This window comes from Micropterus dolomieu, linkage group LG06 (assembly GCF_021292245.1).
Source record: "Micropterus dolomieu isolate WLL.071019.BEF.003 ecotype Adirondacks linkage group LG06, ASM2129224v1, whole genome shotgun sequence".
In the NCBI taxonomy this organism is placed as follows: Eukaryota; Metazoa; Chordata; class Actinopteri; order Centrarchiformes; family Centrarchidae; genus Micropterus; species Micropterus dolomieu.
In genome coordinates, this window is record NC_060155.1 from 22,908,354 (window position 1) to 22,930,302 (window position 21,949).

Below are 21,949 nucleotides of genomic sequence, written 5' to 3' on the forward strand. Positions count from 1 at the left end.
TGCCCCCCCCCCCCCCCCCCCCACTCTTTCTTTCTCCTTTCTGTCCTCTGCTTGACATCATCTTTCTTCACATTTGTCCATCCGAATTCCAGCAGGAGTCCTCGTTGCCCTACAGACTTCATGGCCACTCTTCTTCCTCCTCTTCCCAACCTCTCAGTTGTGCCGTTGCTCTGGTGTTTTCACTAAGTGCAGGGAGGCTTGGTGGTCCCACTTTCACTGGACCAAATCACTCACAGCCTACTCTCTGCAATAAATTACTACCAGACAGGGTCAGTTCATTTGAATAATCTGATTTAGTTACAGTACCAGATTTGTAACGGCCCATGGACTCAAAAGGGTACTACGGTCTGGATTAAAATGTGACTGACACACCTGAAATGCTTCAGTTCAACTTTCAGATCTGGTTTTAGAGCATCCATCTTCTTTTCTCTCCTCTGCCTCTCCTGGTTTTTCTCAAAACGCCCACAGCCTTTCTATTTGGGAGCCTTTTATGACAACCTATTTTCAGCAGTTGTATAAAAATGTTACACAAAAAGTAAGAATAAGAACCAATTGAGATGTTTAAATTAGAACTATGATTGCACTTCTTCTTCTTCTGTACTCACACAAAAGTCAACAGCGAAACCGACTTCTGGAATGTGTGTGACATGTCAGCCAGTGGCTTAGCACCGTCCGGTCCCTCAGTGTGATTCAAGCTTCAGTGTAAATAAAAAGATTTGTTGTTTGGCTCACAAACTTTGTTTCGTGTGTTACGGTTTGTTGTCTCTGGAAGCTGTGTTGGACAGGTTTGAAAGTCTCAGAAGGTGCGAAAAACGGCAATATATCATGACGTGGAGGCCATGCTCTGTGATTGTGTGCTGGGAGGAATGAAATGTGGCATCACTGATAGGAGTGCAGGCAGCTCAGATATGGCTGACAGCCTGAGGATACAGTTTACATATCGCAGTTCGATTGGTATCAAGATGGAGAGCCTTGCAGCCTCTTGGCCAGCAGGCAAGGATGCAGCCCTGAGGTGTAGTGGTGATTTACAGTCACAGATGTGGGAGAGCAGGCGCCTCCCCTGTTCTCCAACCACATATATGTGGCAGCTGTAGCTGTGAGGAGGCGTCCTGCTGCAAGAGAGAGCATTAATATGGATCAGCCTCCTAACCGCATCATCAAGCCTCTCGCACTGAGTTAAGTGTTAAATTCATCACACATCGTTTCATCTCTCGTGATGATCAAACGCCCGTTTGTGGCTCTGGATGAAACTCTTAGCTTCACAACACACACAAACACACACTCCTCCACTATCCTTGACACACACAAACACACCGCCCCCATCCTTACCCCCTACCCCTGCCTGAGGCGGCTCTGTGACATCAAAAAGAGCTAAGCGCTTTGCATCGTGGGTAAGATCTGGGAGCGTGACGGCTACAGAGTCTTTAGTCTCATTAAAGAGTTCTAGAGCTGCAACTCCCAACATTAAAGAACTCTGGAAACTTCATTCTGCTCATCCCTTTGGAGCAGCTACTAGATGTGACACATCTCAGAGCTGAAAAGTGTCTTTTGAGTGTGCAATAGAGAAAGAAGAGGGGGGGGTTCCCAAATAAACTCAGTGTTTACAAATAGGATATAAAGTCATTGGGTCATTAACAAAAAAAGAGGGGTGACACCTTAAAGTTTACTTAAAAAAGTTTATTCAGTGATATTGCACTTTGAGATAGCTTCTTCACTGCAGATGAAAATACATTTAGATGAAAGTTTCTGAGAGAACAGTACATTGTTTTAATGAGAGCTACTCCTGAGGACGAAATAGGGAAAGGAAAGAAAAGAAAATTAAAAACACAGGAGTCAAAAATATTTCTCACTGAAGTGATGCCAAGTTAAACAATGGATGCTGTTTTAGCCAGCTGACTGCTATTAACATACTTTGCATCCTATACATTTATTTACATCAGCAAAACGCGAAGAATGAAAGCAAAGGAATGATAACGAGCTCTATAAAACAAGCTTACTTTTCCTATAGATAAACAGGTGGCGTTATATTTGTGTGATATGAATCTTGGTGTCAATAGATGTCGATGCTTTTATTTGAAAGCGGGTTTGTTGGATGTTTCATATCATAACTTCTGTTATAAATCTAAATCGTCTGTCTAAATCGAAAACAAGACAAGCTGTGCAGTGAGCAGCTACTGCATACCTTTACATGTGAGATCGTGTCTGTCCTAGATTCTGTGCGATGCATTTATAATGTGTGGACACGGTTTTCTGATGCTGTTCATTCCCTGCGAATCTGCTCAGACCAACAGGTAACTACAGGAGATGACGATAAGCAACCCCCATCTCACTTTCCTAAACGTTTTCCTTCCCTTGGATCCCCATCCCTCCCTAGTTTCTTCCCTCTTAACCCATCTCCCAGGTGGGCGGGGGTGTCTACACAAGACCCAGAATGCGTGCCACCCACCAGTTGCAGGGCATGATAACTCTACAGACCACCCTGCAGCCTCTGTAGTGGTACGGCCACGGTTCATACCCTCCCAGCGGCTCGCAGATCCTCTGGCAATGGGTATAGCTGCGACGGCACTCCGTGCAGCACACACCCTGGTGGTCCAGCATGGGGTTGATGTTCATGGTGTCCTCCTCGCCCTCGAGACCTCTCTGAGGTGAGACAAAGAGGACAATGGTCAGAGTGTAGGCCTACACAGTGTTTGTGTGACGCTCTGTGTCTTTAGCGGCGGAGAGCCCTCATTTCAAACCAATTAAAAATGGATTTCCGACAAGCTGGATGGGGAGGAGGGGATCTTGTCAGATGTGGGTTTTTTGTTGTCAAATATTTTCTTTTTCATCGCCGTACTTGCTGTTTAGCCCCCTCTGTGGTTGTCAGGAGTGTGTAGCAGGGGTTGGGGGATGCTCGGAGTGAGAAGGGAGAGGGATTAGGAAAAATGGGGCCCAACATAAGGGGTGAGGATGGAGGGCATTGGGGTGTGTATGTATGGCAGTCTGTGTGTGCTCAGCAGGGGAAAGGGAGGGGGGGTGTTGAGGAATTATTCATACAGCCTCAATGCTGAAAGGAAAGCTTTGGACAGGCTCAGACAGCCTCGCATAGAAAACGCGTGCACAGAAAACACCCACGCATACACTCAGATTTGCAGTGACAATTCGGGTCCCTCCGCCGTGACCCCGGCATCTGCTGCCGCTCGCACAGCTGTGAGAAACTCTCCTCAGCAGAAGCCCTCTCAGGTAGCCCTCAGATGTGAACGGACAGTCGCGGACACTGTGGAGGGACGTAAACACAACAGAAGAAGAAGAACGTGTGAGTTTGTTTGCGTGACTCACCATATAGGGGTTCTCCGGGTTGAACTCTGCCTCCACGCCCTCCTGCTCTCCCTCCACGGCTGCCTGGCGGCGCTGGCGGAGGGCGGCCCTCCTCTTCCTCTGTCCGCCTGCACACATCACAGTCTCAGTATCTGACAGCAGACCAAATTTAGGAGCGGAGTGGCACTAATGTGGCTCGGCTCCTGATTGCACAGCCGTTTCTCTGGCAGCATTTTGAAGTCCTCAGATGAAGTAGAATAAAAATTGTGTTTTGAGAACTTTTGACCTCCCAGCTTGCTAAAAATTGTACACTCGGGAGCTCAGGAACTTCAAAAGGACTCCTGCTTTTCTTTTAAGCCTGTTTTTCTTTCTGTGGCTTAAACAACTGCGATGTTAAATGGAAATTATTGAGACCGTTTGACCCATATCCTCTTTGTTTTGTGAAAAGAACTCGCATAGCCTTACAAAAATTGAGGGTTTTACTTTGGATCCACATTTTCATATCTTTACCACTAGCTGTCTGATTGCTTACTGGTTGAGTAGGTGGGACGGAGCCAGAAGATTGGCAGGTCTCCGCACAGATCCTTGATCTTGTTGCTGAGGAAGGCGGAGTCCGAGAGGGGAGTGTCAGCCGCCACCCAGATCAGATCATCCTCAAATTTGGCTGGCATCACCTCGTCCTCCTTAAAGAAGGTGAAGAAGGTGAGTAGACGTGAGCTGACACCCAGTGCAGAAGCAAACACACCTTGTAACAGAACATCTGAAGACGTCCCTTGCTGCTGAAGGCATGATATCATACTTGTTTATATATCTTGTTACTAGCCTTCCCCTTTAAATAGCCCACAGTCTTTGCATCCTGTCCGAATCTAATCTACATTAATGTTGCGCTGTTAATGCTCCTTATAACAACATAAAATCAAGTAGTAAAAATAAAGCCCTTGAGGCTTTAGTATACAGATTCCCTTTGCGCAAACATTTAGCTGTATACACAATGTCAGGACTCATCAAGATCTGAAGGGAAGGAGAGATTGGATGGCCTAAATTTGCAGGTTTCTGCAGATAAACTAATGAGGTTTTCAGAGGAGAGACTGTGTAAACATGCATACTCTGTATCCACAGCCTGCCGGTAAAAGACGAATTCTGTGGGGATGATTTTGCCCAGAGGCATTTGTTCCTGGGGGCTGCACTGCACTAGTCACAGCCATGTTTAGGGAATGTTATCCTCCAACCTTCCACAAATGCCGTTTTCTTTTTTTTTTCTCCTGCTCAAATGATTTGCTGGAGGGACAAATAAAAGCAGGGGTCCTTCTCAACTGCTCGACTGATAAGACTTTATCTGACCCGCTCTCTGGATGGCAGCACGTGTGTGTGTGTGTGTGTGTGTGTGTGTGTGTGTGTGTGTGTGTGTGTGTGTGTGTGTGTGTGTGTGTGTGTGTGTGTGCGCGCGTGCGTGCGTGCGTGCTTATCTAACCCATATTTGGCATCACTCTAAATTATAGCAAATGACCAGCCTGCAGCAACCATTATAACAACATCTCCCATCCCCACACACACACGCACTCACACAAACATGAACCAAACGATCATTTATGAGGCAAAGAGAGGCAGTAACACAAACACACACAAAAGCACAAACGTGAAATAAATGATCTTTTATGAGGCAGAGAGAGGCAATAAGAGCAGCCCTGCGTGATAATTAATTGTGCATTTGCGTGTGTTTATGTGCGTGTGCGTTCACGAGGGCAAATCTTGTGATGTGGATTTATCTGGATGTGAGGCTTATGCAGAGCTAAATGATCTTAATCATCAGCAGTCACAGGAGCTGGTGTATTGAGATCACAGTCCACACATGCACATATGGTATTTTCAGTGTAGTCGTCTGTTGTTTTTTTGTTCAATTTTTTAATTTAATTTAATAAAATCCACCAATCTGTTAAGTGATGGGAACCCACACATGGAAATTACCCATGTGTTTCTGGTAGATCATTAACTCGGGTGATTCATGCTAATACCTCAGCATAAACTAGCTGTACATCCAAAGTGAGAGCTTGTAGTGTATCTCTAAAGCTCAGCAAAGAATAACCAATGCAGTAATACAACTTTTAGTATTAGTAATAAATACTTAAGGGTTTATACAGGCTTTATAAATGGGCTAATTAAACTGTTATTATTGCCTTTTAGTAATCAGTAATCAGCTTTTTTTAAGAGCAATGTTTTGGGTTAGCCAGGTTTGACAAATCCCTTGATGTATATACTCCTCTGGCATAACTTGAATTGTCTTTTTAGCTGTGTTGTTATTGTGTCTGTCTATTATAACTATTATTATTACTGAAAAACCCTTGGCCCTTTATTAATGACCTAGTAACATTTGTATCTTTAGATTTGATAGTTTGATTAGAAAGTCAGGAAGCCGTTCATAAAGGGGGATGAGTCATCAATTCTGCAGTTTTAAATGTCAGTAAGTCATTAATATAAGTTTCTCCAGCTGCAAAATCTGCAGCCGTAAATGTTACAAGTTGTAATACATTTTGGTACAGATTCTCTGCAGCACTTTTTGAGAAGGTTAATGGGGAAACTGTTCAAACTCATTTCTGATTAATCAGCTAAACAACTATACTTGGCCAAGGCGGTGAACTGACCTAAATGCTGACAGCACCATGCTAATGTGCTCACAGTGACGATGCAACATGTTGATGTTTAACAGGTTTAATGTTCACCCTCTTCATCAACTTAGTTTAGGGTGTTACTAATTAGCACTAAAGTTCAGCTGATGCCTGAATGTTTTGCAGGTATTTGGTCACAAAGTATCGGACAAGCAGAAATTTAGACTTGATGATGGTGCTAGAGGAAAAATGGAGGGATCACTGAAGTGAACACAGTTCATCCTGTGGGTGACATGAATGTGCGTACCGTATTTTGGGCCAATGCATCTAGTAGATGAGATATTTCACTGGAGAAGTGAAAATGTTTGACCTGCTGGTGGTGCTAGAGAAAAGGTGTCAGGATCACCAAAGTCAATAGGATTCATCCTCTGGGGAGCATGAAAGTCTGAAGACAACATGATATCATGGAATGGCGTATAAATAGCACCCCACTTTTAAGGACATTTTGGACATTTTAAGCTTTTCGTGTGTCATTTTTACGCTGTTCAGTCCCTATAGACGGACGATCGGCACAGCTCTATGGTTAACCGGTCGACATATAATTAATGATGGTTGAGGTTAGTATGTCGTTATTTGTGTGTCACATTCCTGAAAGGACAGAGGGACATTAGTGCGCACACAGTTTCACTTTTGTGAGCACACAACTATAGATACATACATACAATACATTTGAGCGAACAAAAATCTGTTTATGCAAGCTCAACTCTGTCTCCTTGCTCGCAGTCTCTGCTCTGCGCTGCAGTCTCTGCTCTGCGCTCCACTCTGCCTCTGAGCTCGCTCAACTTGGCACAGCGTTACAATGTGCCACAAAACCAGCCAATCACAGGCTTAGAGAAAGTTACCCTGATTGGCTGTTTTGTATCCAATTGGGATGCTAGAATCCACTAGAGGAAAGGGAGGGATTTTCGCTTGGATGGTGAATTGCATTCTAGGTGATAGTATCAAGTAGGCCTTCCTCTAAGATATTACATCATATGTATCCGGTAAAAATGACATTTGAGAGATTTAGATTGAATATTGAGTATTCTTGCACTTTCTGTCAATTACATGAAGAATAATATAATATTTGTCGTTTGTTTTATCAGTGTATATACTGTAGAATTTTTTTGGTTGGATGTTGAACTTTTTATGAAAAGGAAAACTGGACAAACATTTCAACTTCAGGAAAAAGACATTCTTATATGTTTTGAAAGAAAGTTTTAAAGGAAAAAGTTGGTATTATTGGATATAATCCACATCCACAAGAAAAAATGGACTGACTCCAAACCACACTTTGGACACTTTCTCCAAGAACTGCATCAATATAGCACCACAATTAAAAACATTAAGAACAAGAAGGCAATCAAGACTAACTGTGTGTTTGACAAATTTCTTTTGGACAGATGATATATTACTTTGAATCCACGTTACCCTTTTTATTTATTTTGCTATGTCATTTCTTTGTTATTATTTATGTATTTCCTCTTCTTATACAGCTACCTCTGATAAATAAATAAATAACAGAAGGAGGAAGGCCTACTTGATAATAAAACCCAGAATGCAATTTGCCATCCAAGCAAAAATCCTTCCCTTTCCTCTCGTGGATTCTAGCGGCCAATCAGGGTAACTTTCTCTAAGCCTGTGATTGGCTGGTTTTGTGGCACATTGTAACGCTGTGCCAGGTTGAGTGAGGGCAGAGTGGAGTGCAGAGCAGAGACTGCGAACGCGCAGGCAGAGTTGAGCTTGCACAAACAGATTTTTGTTCACTCAAATGTATATTTTCTCTTCAAAGTATAACTTGTGTGCTCACTAAAGTGAAACTGTGCACGCATGAATGTTGCTCTGTGCTCTCAGGAATGTGACACACACATAACGCCATAGGTTAGCAGTAAAGTACATCGGTGGTGGGGGGTGGATGTTAATACTAGCATCATTAGCTAACTAGCTCGCTAGTTACTTAAACTTTAACCCAGCTAACGTAACGTAGCAAACATAACGTAGCTTACATGAGTAACGATGTAGCATGCTAAGCTACATAACTTTAATGAATGTTATGACCGTCGGTCTCCTGGGTCAGGGATCAACTTACTATCCACCCGAACACCCCTCCACCACCTTAGTGTCGGACTTTCATGGCTATTTATATCCCACATATGCTGATTTTACCTGTGACAGTAGGCGTGTGAATAAAGCCGTTTAGACTGCATTGACTTCTACTGTGCAGAAACGGCGTGAAATGACACGCGAAAGTGACACCAAAGTGGTGGACAGTCAGACATTGCCACAGAGCCACGCTGTCAGCATAGCTAAAAATACAAATTGTTGAGTGTGGGACTCCCAGGCACAGAGTCTGCTTTTGTTTCCACTGTTCTCCTAGCGCTGTGGGAACAAGTTTCTGGAACTCAAGCTCAGCAGTGCTCAGGAGGCGATACTAAACACAAGTTCCAGGTACTTTAACAGGCATTACTGTTGACCATTTTACCTCTAATCAGGACAACCAATACTACATCAAGACACAGACGTTCAAACCCCCTTCAGTGTTTTGGGAGAGGAGACTGTTCAGAGGGAGCTCAGTGGTTAGAAATGAAGAGGATTACCATACAAATTCTTAGCATTTGCCCAGCTAAGAACTAGTCCAGCACATAACCCCCTATAAACCCACAAATTGTCATTTTCACACTTTGGTTTTTGTATAAAACATACGAGATATTATGTGTATTAATTAGTGAGCTTTAGAGGTGCAGGTAGGTGGATTTTTGTTTGCCTTTTGACAGAGAAACGTTAGTGGTATCCCACCATTTCCTGTCTTTATGCCAAGGTAAGCTGACCTGCTGCTGGCTGTAGCTATATTTATCATAAAGACATGAGAGTTGTGTCACTCGTCTCATATAACATGCTTTCACAGGACATAAGACAGACAGGACCAACCCACCAGGTCGAATGTCATCGAGTCCTTGTTGAGAGCCTCCACATCAGGCAGGCGAGCCTTCACTTGGGTCTTGATGTAGCATTTTTCTCCTCCTGAGAACCGGATCCCTGTGATCCCCTAGTGAGGTCAGGAAGGAGAAGGGGTCACAAACAAAAAGCTGAAAGTTAGAACTCATTAATACTCCAGTTGCTGTGTTGTCCTCAGCACTCTGCGGGTATCTTGGACTATAGAGCTGTACATAAAATGTAAATAAATAAAACAGCTGAGGCAAAGCAGCTTTTTTTGCGCTATGTTCTATAAAAAAAAGTTACACTCACAGGGACACTATGATTAAAGGTCAAAATTTTAATAGTTAAAAGGTCAAAATTGCTGCTTCACTTGTCTGATTGGCCTGATTGGGGTGTTTTAATTAAAGGTCAAAAACCACCAGTCCGCATTTAATGAAAATTGCAGAGACGATGCATCTTGACACTGATTGGCCCAAAGGAAGATAACATGGCTACTTGTTCTTAATTTCACTGCTGCTGCAATGAGCCAATCTTCACAAGGGTCTTTAACAAATTTGATCGCCTGTTGCTCAGCGAATGCTGATCACTGTGTTGTTGGATCTGGTTTTCTGCCTTTACCTGAAACCTCCTGATATTTTTGATTATTTTTAGATCCAACTCACAATCTCAAAGTCATGGACCTCTACGGCCTCGTCCGCCCCACTGCCGGTGCTGAATCTCTCCATGTTGTTGGCTGTATCGATCTCCATTGTACCCTCCTCCACTTTTCCATTGATGCTCATGCTGTAGTGGACATTGTAGACCTACACACACACACACACACACACACACACACAAGGTTTCAGACTGGCATGTAAGGTATGAGAGTCCTGAGAGTCACCCCACCCCCAGCGCTCTCTCTTTCAACACTCTTCTTCACCCTCCTTGTCCAATCTTACCCTATGATTTTTCGCTCACACGACTTCTCTTTTCAGGATTTCTCTTTCAGACACACACGCTCATTCAGACTTGGTCAGAAAAACACAGTCCGCACATCTCTGGGTGATGATGATCCTTCTACAGAGCCGTTTCATCACGGCTTAATAGCATTTTCTGACTTCATATTGGGGAAAGAAAAACACTCAGAAAGCTACATGTTCCCTGTCCTCTCTTCCACCTCTTGCCCCTGGAGCATCAGCCGGACCAAAGAGGCCCCTCATCCCCACCCCTCTCCACCGTGCCAGGATCCTCCAACACACACCACACATACACATATACACACACAACGCCTCTATTCACCAATCAGACCCATAGAACTGCAGTGTTTAATTTACATTTTACTGTTTGCCTACACTGCAAAAAGAAAAAAAAAATCCACATGGGGAAAAACTACTTTACTCCAGTATTGAGTCTCCTTTCAATTCAAACAAGTTAAAAATGCTCCACTGGCAAATTAATTTCACTTCACAAGAATTTCTTAGTCATATTATTTTTATAGGTTCTGATAATGAGAGCAGTTTTCTTCTATGGCAGTGGCACTTATTTTAGGAAAGTTTTTAAGTACAGTGAAACTACGCTGGACCAAAAGGAATTATCTAGCAGATCAAATGGAGTTTGATTTGAATTTTGATGAAAAGTCATAGGGACTTTAAAAAATGATTGGGATGGTTAGAGGAGGCTGATCCTTGTGTTTCACATTGTAAAAAAGAAAAGCCTTCCCTGTGGTAATGCTTTCTTTAAACTGACAAAACAGTGTTGAATTGGCACAACTTGTTTAAATGTGTGCCTCAATTAGCCTAAACCTTAATATCTCAGTGGAACTTAATGTGCACCACCAGTGTACACACTGATAAAATCCTGAAAGTCTTTTTGTAGTATAAATTTAGAATGAATATTTTGATCCCCCTCCCCACAATAACTGTCCCTTAGACTATTTTTTGCAGTGTAAGTAACAGAAACGATAAATATTAGTTTTACGTGTTTTTCATTGTTGTTCCAGAAGTAGAAAGCTCCCACTGCGCCCAGTAGCAGTAGGAGGGCCCCGGCGATGAGCACCGCGATGCCGGCCTTCAGGAGGCGGCCGGTGGCGGTGGGCTTCACAGCTACGGCTGAGTAGGCCTATGGTAAAACAAACAAACCAAAACAATGACAACATGTCCACATACACAGTATCACCCTGGTAGATTAAAAATGTAGGCTACATGCTTAAAACGAGTTCTGACAACCCAATGATAGGTTACCTTTCTGAAATAGTTTGCTGCCAAAGGTAACTCCCGTCACTGCACTGACAGCTACAGGGTATTTTTATGGTCATCTATCAAGCATTATGAAAAGTCAATAACCGAATAAAGGTTGGCCTGTGACTGGCCCCACAGATGCACCGACAATAACCTGTATTATAATCCTCCGTATCCCGGTTTAATCCGACCACATTGAGGAGCAGTGGTCTGTTTGAAAACTCACCGGAGGCATGAACTGCTGTAGGTCCTCTGGTCCCGCCGAGGCGATCGGTACTTTCTCTGAGCTCCCGGCCATGACTGGAGCCAAACACCTGAGAAAACCCCAGTCCACTAAGTCCTCTCTCTCTCTCTCTCCCTCCCTCCCTCCCTCTCTCTCTCTCTCTCTCTCTCTCTCTAAGAAAGGGGAGGATGGGCACTTCTGCGTATTCATACTGCCAGGCCGTGTTTCATGCTGTAGTGCTGTTCTGTGGCTTCAGATAAAAACAAAAAAAGGTAAAACATAACCCCACCGCAGTCTGAGCAACCACTCATTTAAGCGAAATGTTATGCTTTCTTCCAGGGAAAAAAAAGCATTCATCAGTTTTTCCCTTTGAAGATCATATAGGCTGCTCATGTAACTTACATGAGTTTGATCCCTGCTATGATCCTCGGAATTTCATATCATTAAGCTTTATGACAGACTCTGTGGGTAGACTAAGATCCATTCCGCAATTAAGATGATGAAGAAAGGGTGAGGTTGTCTCCTCTAATCACCTTTGCACACCCCTTCACTTCCTCCCGTCTCTCTCTCAGCGCCTTTTCAGACGGTTGCAGGTCAAAGGTGACTGGCGGAATGTCGCATGTTTTCTCCAGCTTGGAAACAGTATGCTTACATTACAGTGTAAAAAAGCGGCTGCTTGTTGTACAGACTTGAGTCATATTTCCCTATACCTTCTATATCAGAGTCCAGAACTGCGTTGCTCTTATGAAAAATGCCCTGAACGCATGAATGATAATGTGGGGTGGATTACGTAAGGGGCGCATCGTGCGCTTTTGGCAGATAGACAAAAAACATCCTCACAGGATAGCAGGAGGATTTGCTCACAAAGATGCCATGTTCTTTGACAGAAATCACCTATGTTTGAATGCCTTTCAACTCTCCTTAGTTAGACTTCCTCTCATGTATGAAAGCTTTTTTTTTTTTTGGAGACCAACAGTGGTTGCGCCTTAACACATAGTCAGTGTCATTATGTAGCATATGTGGCAAGTGCAATTTATGTAATGGAAACCTGAGCATAGCTTTAATTCTCATATTAACATGCAGGCCTCAGGCAGTAAAATGTAGTTATTACGTCCGTGAAAATGAGAAAGAATAACCTCGCTCTTGATATGCATGAGGTGACAGAGTGATTTGCTAGAAAACCTTGGCGTCTGCTCTGGCATCTCACCAGCAAAATAGTACTCACAAAAGAAAAAACTAAACTGACCTTCTTCGGTGGGCTGCAAGGACAGAGGCTCGCTACTGCAATAACAGCGACGCCTGTTGGCTTTTACTAGCGAGTGGCCAGACTGTTGTTCCTGCAAGGCATTCACACACATCCTGTTCACCTCCACCTGCATCATGAGCTTTCTGAACAAACACACATTTTTAGAACAGTATTTCAAAGTTTATTTTCTCTCAGAATAGTGTGATGATTAAAAAAACTGTACAATTTACTTATTATTGCATTCAAATAATTTCAGACATAGTTATCAACTTGATACATTGTGGGTCTCAGGCCCTCAAACTGCACAGTTTCTGGGGCCATTTTAAATATTCAGCGTGCGTAAAGGTCAATAATTACAATTCATATTTACATATCTTTGCTTAATTATTAGTTTTATAAAAAATAAAATCTCTGTATGTACAAAACTTGCATATGATACACTTCATGTCCAACAAAATGTCGTAAAGTGATTGAATGGACATCAAATGTGGCTTTTACAATAAAACAAAAACACACAAATATTAGGCTTTTAACTTATATGTGCACACTCTCCACAGCAACAAATAACTTCTAAAAGTTACATTATTCTCAATGAATCATAAATTAAAACTTTGAATACACTGTACATTTCTTTGAGAGTGAGCTTAGGTATGTGTGTGTGTGTGGTTGGGTGTGTGTGTGTGTGTAGTGTCTGTTTTAGACGTCATTGTTGGGACAGTGTGTTGGGGTGGGGGTGTAAGCAGGGATGGTTATATCACTGATCTCCTGCACCCTCACAGGCCTGGGTGGGGTGACCAGGACGTAATCGTACTCTCTGTGCAGCACCTTCTCATACACACTCTGCAGCCCCACTGTTTTGGGGATCTGGGCCTGGTAGTAGTTGTCCCGGCGGTGGGGGTCCCGGGGTAGGGAGGCTGTCTTGGAGAGGTTGGTGAAGGAAGAGAGGGTTGGGGCTGGAGAGGGTGCTGCGTTGGCTCTTACTGCTGAGGGGCTCCAGCAGCGATCTGAGTGACCCAGGACCTTGCATTCACTGGTGCAAGCCCACAGACCTAAAGGAGAGAGAGAAAGTTGAGTTAGACTTAGAAAAAAACACATGGTAGACATCATTTTATGTAGCCATTTTTATGTGTCATTGTTCTTACCATTTTGGCCTCCCATGGGAGCAACCACCGCCCCATCTTTCTTCAGGCCTGTGTCTCCACTGACATCACTGTCACTGTCATTGAAGTCACTGTCTCCCTTGCCACTGTCTTTGCCACTGAAGGCCGGGTCCCTGGCAGAGATGGTGGTGTAAGAATTCCCCTTCCAGATAGTGATGGGCCTCACAGCCTCTTTGCCATTCCCATAGCCAGGCAGAGTGGAGTAGCCCTGCAGAAGGAGAGAAGAGAAAGAAACCAGAGGTTAGTGTCTGCTGGATGAACACATTGCAGATTGCTCATTGTTGTGTGCCACCCTATGCATCCCCTCCCCGCCCCTCTTGAACATGGTGTCCCAAAGGTGCCTCTCACCTCGTGTTTATTCCCTCGGAGCTTGTTGTTGCTGTCTGAGTCATACACACAGGGCACCTCGCTGCCGTCCTCTGAGGCTGAGCACATGTCGCTGCCCCCGGGGTGAGCCGAGTTGAACCCACCGGGCTGGCTGCTGTAGGAGTGTCCGTCAAAGCCCGCTCCACCCCCGGCCCCGTGGAGAGGCAGGAGTGGGTTGTCCGCCACATGGTTCCGGCCCCGCTCCAGCGTGCCCTTCTCCCCGTACGAGTCGCTGTCCTCTCCGCTTTTGTCCCGCTTTCGCCGGTTGCAGGTGGTGGCGATGAGGATGATGGCGAGCAGCAGGAGCGTGCAGCTCCCCGCCAGGACAACGATAATTACCACCGACAGGTCCCACTGCGCGTGCACCTCGTCCCCGCTTCCTGGCTGGTACACTGTCCTGTCACTCGGCGGGGAGCCTGCGATGATGAGGAAGTGGAGCGTGGCGGTGGAGGTGAGCGCGGGCCTCCCGTTGTCACTCACAGTGACTGTCAAGCTCAGGGTTTCGTCCACGTCGTGGCTGAGCACCTGGTTGAGGTAGATCTCCCCTGTGGCTTTGTTAACAGAGAACACAGAGGGTTCACCTGTGGCCAGCCCATAGGACAGCTCTGAGTTCACGCCCTCATCCGCATCCCGCGCCTCCACCCGGGTGATGACGTAGCCGGTCGGTGCGTCCCGGGGCAGGAGGACTTCAGCGGAGCCGTTATTGAGAGCCGGCTGAGTGATGACCGGTGCATTATCATTCTGGTCCACTATCCTCACATAGACATTAGCGCTGCCGGACAGGGGCGGGGAGCCGCCGTCGCTGGCCGTGATACGGAGCTCCAGCTGTTTCATCACCTCATAGTTGAAGCTCCGGAGCGCGTAAAGCGACCCGCTGGCGGGATCCAGTGACACGAAGGTGGAAATGGGGGAGCCCATGAAGTATGTGTCCGCCAGTTTGTAGCTGACCTTCCCGTTTGACCCCATGTCCATGTCGCGCGCCACCACCGTGGTGATGTATGCGCCAGGTGCGTTGTTCTCCACCACGGCCACCTCATACACCGGTTTACTGAACACCGGAGCATTGTCGTTCTCGTCTGTAAGTCTGATTGTGTACTGAGTGATGGTCCTGAAGGGAGGGGAGCCCAGATCCTCCGCCACCACTGTGAGATTATATTCGGGGATTTTCTCCCGGTCTAACGGACTGGTACTCACAATCATGAAGCTGTCCTCGTAGGCCTGCTGCAGTCTGAAGTGATCGTGTCCATAGAGCGTGCAGTGCACCTGCCCGTTAGCGCCGGAGTCTCGGTCCGAGGTGCTGACCAGAGCAACGAAACTCTCTCTGGCCGCCGCCTCGGTGATGTACGCTATCCCCGCCGTGATGGATGTCATGGGGGTGATGGAGATCTCCGGTGCGTTGTCGTTAACGTCTTGCACCTGCACTACAATTTTGCAAATGGCCGGGCTCGGGTTCGGACCCAGGTCCGTGGCCTGGACGTCAAACTCGTACGTGTTCTTACTTTCAAAGTCAATCGGGCTCTCCAGGGTAAGCCGTCCGGTCTTCCTGTCCACTCTGAAGAGTTGTCGTATTTCTGTGGGCACCTGGTGACCGAACCCGTACACCACCTCGCCATTCAGCCCTTCGTCCGGGTCCTCCGCGTTCAGGTCCAGCAAGAGGGAGCCCGCCGGTGCGTCCTCGGGCAGATCCACGGAGAAGCTGTTCCTGTCGAACACCGGGCTGTTGTCATTGTAGTCTTTCACCTTGACGTTGATGCGCGTTGTTCCGGTGCGGGACGGGTTGCCGCCGTCCATTGCGACCAGCTCCAGCGCGTAAGAAGCCTGCGTCTCCCGGTCCAGCTCCTTCATGAGCACCAGCTCCGCATATTTAACCCCGTCGGCCCTGCTGAGCACGTCGATTGAAAAGTGGCTGTTGACAGAGATCTGGTAGCTTTGGATGTAGTTCACCCCAACATCGTCATCCACGGCAAAGTCCAGCGGGATCCGTGTGCCCACCGCTGTGTTCTCGGAGATCTCCAGACTCGACTCTTTCCGGGGGAACTCGGGGGAGTTGTCGTTGATGTCCTTGACCTCCACCTCCACGTGGATGAGTTTGAACTGCTCTTTGGAGAAGCTGACCACGTCGAAAGCGATGAGGCAGTGCAGGGTGTGTTTGCAAATCCGCTCCCTGTCTATCCTCTCCCCTATGGTCAGCTGCCCGTCGCTCTCCCTCAGACGGATAAAAGAGGAGTTGAACTGTTTCATCATCCTGAAATTGGTCCTGGAACCCCCCGAGGAAGAGGGAGTGGAAGAGATGTCCTTGGCCAAGTTTCCAATCACTGTCCCTGGTGCGTCTTCCTCAAATGTCTGATATTTCACCGTCTTTCCTTGTGTGACACCAGCCAGGCTTGCCAGAGAGACGCACACTAGCACCAACAGCCCGTTCCACCCTATTCCTCCCATCTTGACACCTTCGCTCCAAAATAATCTGAAATTCAGCAAACTGTCCGCACTGTGTTCGGTTTAAAGTTTAAACCAAACGCACCTGCAAAAAGCTATTCCTCTCCCGCTCTTGTCGACTTTCTGGGACTGATTATTTTTTTTGTATAAAGCCTGTAATAAATATTCCATATGTCTTTCAATGCGCACTGTGGATGCGCTCCGCTCTCTCTCTCTACTGGAGGTGTGCTGCTCTCTCAGCGCAAGAGGGCTGCAGTGTCTGCAGGAGGGTTTATACGGCGAGGCATGCAAATGAGCCGCACTGTGACCAATCCGGGCTTTGAGAGGGAAAAAAATGGGGGACTTCTGAAAGACCTCTAAACCCTGTTTAGAGATTCCTGGGCTGTGCGGAGAAACTTGGCACCCAATATGTGGGCTAAATGCGGGGCTTGATTTAATACAGCTATAGTTTCCGTTGCTTGTTTATGTTCCTCGGGCTGTTAAATGAGTCTGCGCACCGACACATGGGGGGAGCACAGAGATGCGCAGTGTCCCTGAGCTAGAGGACAAAGCATTTGAATAGGAGTATCTGTTCAGGATGCTAGGCGCACTTTCAGTGTAAGGAGATTTATGCTTAAACACTGTTCGGTTGGTTCCCCACGCACGTGTCTCTGTAACCCACTGAAGGAACAGCAGTCACTGGCAGGCTGAGCTGCCCCTCTGACCTTTCCACCTCTGATAGGAAAATAACTTCATGTAGGCTATGCAAGAATATGACGTGATTTGTCCTTTTCTCCAACCCCAGAGTGCCCTGATCCACTCACCCAGACAGATACGATTTCACGTAATGGATTTATGATGGACCCATAATGCTGAGACGGCTTAGCATGCAGAATAATGCCAGGGCCAGACATTCAAAAGAATGTGGTGTAACTGGTGGTAACAGCATCATTTTAGTTCTCATTTTATTCTCATTAATAAATTCCATAAATTTGCTCTGCCTTCTATTATTCATCCCCCTAGTGTGTTGTAATCCAGTAATTGTTTGCCTATCTGATCATATCTGAGACTAGAAAATGACTATATCCACTTAAACATTGATTTAATTCTAATTCGGGCTCAGCTCAGATCGGCTCACGAGATGTCTTGTGCGCGAGAGAGGGGACTTTTTAAATTAAAGCCATTGTAACGGCCCGGTTTAACATGCGACTCTCCTTGGCCTCGCCTGCCAGAACAGAGAAACGCAGGTGAAGACGACATACACACACACACACACACACACAGATAGACACAGACGGTCACGCACGCACTCACACAGTCTTCCACGAACCCGTTACAAATGGGATTTGGCTGTAAACGCAGGGGGGGATTTATCAGGATTTCAATAGTGAGATTATATCAAAGGCGTATGAAGCCCTCGTTAGTAGTGGCGGGATAATGGCCTGGCAGGGTCTCCCTTTGCAGCCGTCCATGCCGGTATTGTGGCCCCTGAGCTCGTCTGTGGGGACCGTAACCCCCGCTGCCTCCATGCAGCCCTCAGCCTAACTGCAGCATAATGAGGCAAAGCCACATGCAGCCTTTGTACCGTCTCTCCATCCCCATGCTCCCCTGCTCCCCCAGATCTGCCCCGGTCCCGGACACGACTCCTTTCATTACAAGGAGATGGGAGATGAATTGGCCTGGACATCAGGGTCCCTCCTATTAAAATACATTTAGAAAGCGACCAGGGCCCCGTCACGGCTCTTTATGAGATTTTCTCATTCTTCCCGTTGGACTCAGTCTCTCTTTCTCTCTCTGTCGTAGGCTACCCCCCCCCCCCCCCCCCCCCCCCCCCCCCCCCCCCCCCCCCCTCACACACACGCACAGCTTTTTCAGGGGCAACACTTGCCTTGCAGTAGAAGCTAATATCAGTTGGCATGCTCTATAAAGAACCCATCTGCCACAGAAAGTCAAATAGGAGACACCTGAATGGACAAGATCTAGTGAAGCAGCTTGCATAGTTAGACACAGTCAGGCCTGTCCTTAATGATAAGGAGACTCCATTCTGTGAATTAAGGACACCACAGCAAAACTATCTGCCCTTATTGGGCTGTTACATACATATTGGTACCACACTTTCCAATCATCATTATAAGGAGTTAAGAAGTAGTATAGCTAATGGGGTTATTAATTATTATAAGCAATTTACTTATAGGGCATATTCTTTATATGTCAGTCATAGGCTAATCCATAATAAGAAAAATGTTTGGGTTGGCAGGAAATATTTTAAAGATTGGACTGTATGAAGTACAAAATGATGGAGTGGAAGTGGAGGTCTGACTTTTTTGGGCCTGGGGAGGGTCTTTTTTTCTCTCATCCTAAATTTACGTTTTATTTCAGCCTTCTTTTGCAATATAGTTAGTATTTACAGAAATAGTTAAGTCAAAAAGACAACTTTCACTTGCAACATGGTTCATTGAGGTGCACAGCTGTCTCTGTACCAGGGTGAGGGGGGCTTTCTTTTTAGAGAGATTAGAGATAAAGTTAATTTCTTAAAATCTTATAGTCCCTTTAAAAATTTTCGCAACCTGAAAAGATTCATCAACCTGAAAGGTACTACCTTCTAAGGGTTGCAGACCATTTGCATGGACAAAAATGTATTTATTAACAATTTATTAAGCTTTTGTTAATGCACTGCCAACATTCATAACTGCATTATTACCAAATGAAAATGATAAACACCAGCCAAAGGCATCTCCAACCCTTCAAATATGTTCTTACTAATGGTTATAGCTGACATATAAAGCATTAGGAAATGATTTACAGCCAAGGGTGCAAAGTAGCCTCTGAAGAGCACTGATAATGATAAAAGATAAGGAAGCCTAACTCTGATGAATTGGATGCTGCAACAATAAGTAATTTTACCATTTAAGTCTGATCCAAAATATATTTTTTTGTACTCTAAAGCATTTTGAAGAGCCCATTCTGTCCAAGTTGAAGAGAGGGAGGATCTGCTGAAACACAGTAATGATATGCTCACTGCGGGGCAGTTTTTATTCCGCCAATCGTCGTGTTTATTGTCGTTTCTCTATGTGTTTAGAGTAGACAGGACTCTGATGGTATTCTAATACCGCTCAACATTCTCTCACACACACAGAAAGACAGAGCAATCAAAAGCAAATTACACTATGTTGAGTCTCGCCTCGCGGATTAAACTGTCCGCACGTGCATGTGCGCGTGCATTATGAAGACAGGGAGAATTTCTTACAATGTTTGTCGGGCTTTTGCCCCCCCCCAAAGCAAAGCTGTCATCTGAAGGGCACACACCTAAAAGAAAAAAATAATTCTCTCACGTGATCACCGTGTCAATCTCGCCCGTCTGCACGCGAGTTCAACAATAGCAGAATTAGAGAGAGTCTCCGAAATCCCCTCTATTCTTCACGGGGCATATTAGCATTTTCTTTTACATATATAAATATGTCCTTAGAGGATCCCCCTCCTCTCCCCTCCTCTCCCTGCCTCTCCTCCTTTCTTTCTTTTCTTCAGCATTGTGGTCCCATTTGCTCTAGTGATCGCCGGGTATTTGCGGTCTGAAGCTGGTCGCCCGATCCCTGCCTCTTGTTGGGGCTTAACTCATTGAGATGGAAATAAGCGTTTTGGTCTCTTTTGTCCAGCAGATAAGCGGTAGAAGGAGAAAGTGGGGAGAGGAGAGCAGGAGGGTGAGAAAGGAGAGATGTGTGTGTGTGGGGGGGGAGGGGGGGGGGGGGTCTAAAGTAATCGATCAGCGTTGAACCCTGTTCACCCCACCCCTCTTCCCTCTCAGCTAACCTTTGCTTAACTCGCGTGCCATCACAAGCACAGAGTCCTAATTGGTTCCCAGCACTAATTATCCAATTATCGCCTATCCACCGGAGAAGCGCACTCCAGGGCTCGTCTGGCCTCCTCATCTATGCACTATTAATGAAAACGATTAGGAGTGAGTGCGTCCATCAGCTCCAGAGTGCAACACTTGAGAAACTTATGTCACTGCCCCTGTTTATAGGTCCTAAAGAGAGGATCGCACTTCACTGTGTGAGTGTTGATGCACCCATTCAGCCTGTTTTATTCCTAAACTCTTGTCCAAAATTGAATACATGATAAAGTGGTGTGCAGGTTAATTAGGTCCTTTTGTGTGGTCCTTACAAGGTAAAAAAAAATCGAGGCAGTAGACTGAGACTTAGAGTCTGCACTCTGTGAAGGTCACAACAATTCACAGTGAAATATCCACATGCAATAGAAAATGGTTATAGGCCAATGTTATTTCTCAAAGGCAAAACGTGAGTTGAAACTTGTTTGAAAGTTGTTTCAATAAGTGTCTTAATGGACTGTTTGTAAAAAAAGAAAGACCCTCCTCCTGGTTATTAATATTTTCTAGATCTGAAATGATTAATTAGCTGATCCACTATTTGACAATGAATTCATATTTTGAGTCATTCTCTAACAAATATCTGGTTCCAGCTTCTCCAGAATGATCATTTTATGCTTTTCTTAGTTTTATATGATAGTTACTGTTATAGATTTGGATGTTGTGCTGTTTGTAAGACAGGCAAGGCATTTGTAGATGTCACCTTGCTCTGAGAAGTTGGGATGAGCATTTTTAGATTTCTGACATTTTATATTTTGTATGGTTAATCGATGAATCCATAAAACAGATTAATTGATAAAAAATGTTTTCTTCAAACTTTTCTCTTGACCGACAAAGTGTGAAAATAATACGGCCAACACTTGTACCAGTTGACTGCAGTAGTGTTAAAGTGTTATAATAATGTACACCAATCTACACCATAATATTTGAACTGGAACAAGAGGAAAATAAAACTCTCCCCTGCCCTAGGGGGTCAGACTAGCATACCTTAAGCCAATAGAAAAATTACAAAACTCTCCCCTAATCATTTTCTCACAGTTCCTTAATCAATGACATAAACTTGTTAAATAATGAATGCATTTCAATTAAAAATTGCTAGATGAATCTGCGCCAAACTGCTGTGTAAATATGCTTGTTCTAAGGAAAACAACACAACTGATAATACTAGAATAAATAGGCATGCTGGTAGACCATTTTGCATTCTGATTGTGCCAACAGGGGTCCAATAGTCTGCATGTAATATTGCAACAGGCAGTGAATTGCATGGCCCAGATCTGAATGGAGCAGCAGGCATGGACATGCCACAGAATGCCACCAGATTGATAACGTCCATTCACATTAAACATTTATTCTCTTTTCTCCATCTCTTTTTCTTTTAGTTAACTTCTACTCCGATCCATCACCTTCCATCCCATCTGTCGCTGATAGCTGCAACACTTTGAATAAATTCCTCCCGACAAACAAAGCATTTAACATCTCATGAATGCAGCTTTTTACACGCCACACACAGATTGTGGGGAAACTTTAGGGCCAGTGAAGTAAGTAGTGCAAAGAAATCTGTGCA

General features: G+C 45.2%; 3 protein-coding genes across 5 annotated transcripts in view; 1 reads left to right on the plus strand and 2 right to left on the minus strand.

Annotated features, from left to right (window-relative positions):
• sugt1 (SGT1 homolog, MIS12 kinetochore complex assembly cochaperone) overlaps nucleotides 1–735 on the plus strand; it is a 22,655-nt gene extending 21,920 nt beyond the window's left edge. For all 3 annotated transcript variants that reach the window (XM_046052658.1, XM_046052660.1, XM_046052659.1), the window contains exon 14: nucleotides 17–735. The gene's annotated coding sequence lies outside the window, so the exon portion shown is untranslated. The remainder of the gene's footprint in view (nucleotides 1–16) is intronic.
• A 927-nt stretch (nucleotides 736–1,662) lies between these two features.
• On the minus strand, nucleotides 1,663–11,395 carry LOC123972611 (leukocyte cell-derived chemotaxin 1-like). The gene is made up of 7 exons (XM_046052155.1): nucleotides 11,319–11,395; nucleotides 10,833–10,973; nucleotides 9,539–9,679; nucleotides 8,872–8,985; nucleotides 3,830–3,980; nucleotides 3,319–3,425; nucleotides 1,663–2,640 (listed from the first exon to the last, which is right to left on the minus strand). The coding sequence occupies exons 1-7, from the start codon at nucleotides 11,388–11,390 to the stop codon at nucleotides 2,416–2,418; spliced, it is 951 nt and encodes a 316-aa protein (XP_045908111.1). The 5' UTR covers nucleotides 11,391–11,395; the 3' UTR covers nucleotides 1,663–2,415.
• Nucleotides 11,396–13,257: 1,862 nt separating this feature from the next.
• Nucleotides 13,258–16,526, minus strand: LOC123972834 (protocadherin-8-like). The gene is made up of 3 exons (XM_046052538.1): nucleotides 14,070–16,526; nucleotides 13,704–13,929; nucleotides 13,258–13,610 (listed from the first exon to the last, which is right to left on the minus strand). Exons 1-3 carry the CDS (start codon nucleotides 16,524–16,526, stop codon nucleotides 13,258–13,260), a joined length of 3,036 nt encoding a protein of 1,011 aa, XP_045908494.1.
• Between the last annotated feature and the right edge of the window lie 5,423 nt (nucleotides 16,527–21,949).

Bases quoted from the DNA above. Each gene is read 5' to 3' on its own strand.
- LOC123972611 (XM_046052155.1), bottom strand. From the start codon at position 11,390: ATGGCCGGGAGCTCAGAGAAAGTACCGATCGCCTCGGCGGGACCAGAG. The intron at 9,680-10,832 runs GTAAAACTAATA...GTGTGTGTGTAG, and splicing joins GGAACAACAATGAAAAACAC to GTCTACAATGTCCACTACAG. The intron at 3,981-8,871 runs GTGGGTTGGTCC...ACCTTCTTTAAG, and splicing joins ACTCGATGACATTCGACCTG to GAGGACGAGGTGATGCCAGC.
- LOC123972834 (XM_046052538.1), bottom strand. From the start codon at position 16,526: ATGGGAGGAATAGGGTGGAACGGGCTGTTGGTGCTAGTGTGCGTCTCT. The intron at 13,930-14,069 runs GTGAGAGGCACC...CTCCTTCTGCAG, and splicing joins TCCGAGGGAATAAACACGAG to GGCTACTCCACTCTGCCTGG. The intron at 13,611-13,703 runs GTAAGAACAATG...TCTCTCCTTTAG, and splicing joins TCCCATGGGAGGCCAAAATG to GTCTGTGGGCTTGCACCAGT.